Source organism: Eimeria mitis, genomic scaffold (genome assembly GCF_000499745.2).
Source record: "Eimeria mitis Houghton genomic scaffold, Emh_scaff1974, whole genome shotgun sequence".
NCBI classification, from domain to species: Eukaryota; Apicomplexa; class Conoidasida; order Eucoccidiorida; family Eimeriidae; genus Eimeria; species Eimeria mitis.
The window spans coordinates 4,047-6,943 of NW_013570298.1; the positions used below are offsets into that span (position 1 = coordinate 4,047).

The window sequence follows — 2,897 nt, forward strand, 5'->3', positions numbered from 1 at the left end:
TGCTGCTGCGGCTGGTCAACAGCAACAGCTTCCTCCGGGTCCCCAACAGCTTCAGGGTTCTTCTCCATTAGTGGGTGGTTCTCCTCAGCCTTTACCCCCCCAGCAGCCACCTCAGCAGCAGCAGGACCCAGCAGCTCAGCAGCAGCTAGCTGGTGTGCAGCAACAACAAGTTCCCCCACAACAACAGCAGCAACAGCAGCAGCAACAGCAACAGCAACAGGTGTCACAGCATACACCTACAATACCTTCTAGTTCTCATCCTACATATGTTTCTCCTTCTTTATATATTGGTGATCTTCATCCTGATGTAACAGAAGCTATGTTATTTGAGGTATTCAACTCTGTTGGCCCAGTAACATCTATTCGTGTATGTAGAGATAGCGTAACGAGAAGAAGTTTAGGTTATGCATATGTAAACTATCAAACATTACAGGATGCTGAACGTTCTCTAGATGCTTTAAATTATACTTTAATACGAGGACAACCATGCAGAATCATGTGGAGCCAACGAGATCCTAGCTTGAGAAAGAGTGGAAACGGAAATGTATTTGTAAAGAATCTTGATCGTAGTATAGATAATAAAGCTTTATATGATACTTTTTCTTTATTTGGGAATATATTAAGTTGTAAGGTTGGTGTAGATGAGGCAAATAGAAGCAAAGGATATGGATTTGTACACTATGAGAGTGAGGCATCAGCAAGAAATGCTATAGAAAAGGTGAATGGTATGCTTATAGGAGGAAAAACTGTATATGTTGGGCCTTTTGTTACACGATCAGAAAGAGAAAATGCTGGAGTAAATAGATATACAAATTTATATTTAAAAAACCTACCGAAATGTTGGGGAGATGCAGATACACTGCGGCCTATACTATCACCCTTCGGTGAGATCACGAGCTTACTCGTGAAACAAGACCCCAAGGGCCGTCTCTTTGCTTTTTGTAATTTTGCTGAACATGCAGCAGCTAAAGCTTGTGTACAAGCACTCAACGGAAAGATAGTTACTCCAGAGGGTTTCAAGGATACCTCATCATCCTCTGCTGCTGCTGCTGCTGCTGGCGGTGCTGCTGCTGCAGCAGATGATGCTGCAGCAACAGCAGCAAGGGAAACTTCAACTGCAGAAGGGGAAACAGAAGAAACTTCACCAGCAGCAGCAGCAGCAGCTAAAGCTAAGGATGCTGCTGCAGCAGCAAATAGCAGCAGCACGAACGGCAGCAACAGCACAAACAGCAGCACATCGAATGGTGTTGCAGCAGCAGCAGCAGAAGGTGGCGACAGCAGCAACAGCAGCAGCAGCAGCAGCAGTGACGAGATGGTATTGTTTGTGGGTCCTCACCAGTCTCGAGCTCAGCGTGCTGCAGCATTACGTATGAAATATGAGCAGCAGCAGCAAGAAAGAGGAGAAAGATATAGAGGAGTGAATCTATATGTAAAGAACCTAGACAACAGCGTTGACGACGATAAACTAAGAGAGTTATTTGAGCCTTTTGGCCCCACAAGCAGCGTAAAGGTGATGAGAGATGAAAAAGGAATATCTAAGGGTTTTGGTTTTGTTTGTTTTGTTTCTCCGGACGATGCAAGCAAAGCAGTAGCAGAGATGCACTTAAAATATATAAACGGGAAACCCCTATACACCGGGCTAGCAGAGAGAAGAGAGCAGCGGTGGCAGCGACTGCAACAAAGGTTTAGGATGCCGCAGATACGTCAGGGTGCTTCTGCTGCTGTTCCTCCTCATGTAGGTTATCCTGGTGCTGCTGCTGCTGCTGCTGCTGCTGCTCTCCCTGGTGTTGCTGCTTACCAGCAGCGCGCAATGATGTATCCAGCACAGTCTCATATGGCTGTGTTGCCGTGGGCGGGTAGACAGCAGCAGCAGCAGCAGCTGCAGCAGCAGGGGCTAGCACTACAGAGAGGCATTCCTCCTGCTGCTCTGCAGCACATATACGCTCCTCAATCTGCTGTTGCTGCAGCAGCAGCTCTTCAAGTATCACTGCAGCAGCAGCAGCAGCAACCTATAATGCAGCAGCAACGAGGAGCACCTGCACACAGAGCACCTAGAGGAGGAGCAGCAGGAAGCGCGAAGCAGCAGCAGCAGCAGCTATTGAAGCAGCAGCAGCAGCTACCTGGTGGTGGTTCATTTAAATTTACCCCACAAGTAAGAAACCCCCGTGTAGAGCAGCAGCAGCAGCCGCAGCAGCCCCCACCACCTCTGCATATACAGCAGCAGCAACAGCAGCAGCAGCAACAGCAGCAACAAGGCCCACCAATCGACGCAGCTCACGTTCTTCTTTCCCCTGAGGCACCACTAACAGCAGCAGCACTAGCAGCAGCACAGCCTAGCATGCAAAAACAAATGCTAGGGGAGAGGCTATTCCCCCTCATCGCTCGCCACCAGCCAGAGCTAGCAGGAAAAATAACCGGAATGATGCTAGAAATGGATAATAGCGAACTGCTTATTTTATTAGAAAGCGAAAATCAATTAAAAAATAAAATCGAAGAAGCGTTGGGGGTACTCAGAGGGGCTAACTGAGTTTATATATATATGTGTATATATATATATATATATATATATATATATATATATATATGTATGTATGTATGTATGTATGTATGTATGTATATGTATGTATATATGTATATTTATATATATATATATATGTGTGTGTGTGTGTGTGTGTTTATATGCGTATGTATATGGGTATATATTTATATATATATGCATATACTCACAAACGAAGTCCTGCTGCTGCTGCAGCTGCTGTTGCTGCAGCAGCAGCAGCAGCAGCAGCTAAAGGAACAGTGGCAGCAACAACAACAGATGGTGCTGCCGCTGTAGCGGCAACAGGAAGAACAGCAGTAGCTGTTGTTGCTGTTGCTGCTGCTGTTAGCCGCAGCAGTAA

At 46.3% G+C, this 2,897-nt stretch overlaps 1 protein-coding gene across 1 annotated transcript; it reads left to right on the forward strand.

Moving 5' to 3' along the window:
- Positions 1–727: 727 nt before the first annotated feature.
- Positions 728–2,527, forward strand: EMH_0046670 (polyadenylate-binding protein, putative; the record flags this gene model as incomplete). Its single annotated transcript, XM_013496193.1, has 1 exon — positions 728–2,527. One exon carries the CDS (start codon positions 728–730, stop codon positions 2,525–2,527), a length of 1,800 nt encoding a protein of 599 aa, XP_013351647.1.
- Between the last annotated feature and the right edge of the window lie 370 nt (positions 2,528–2,897).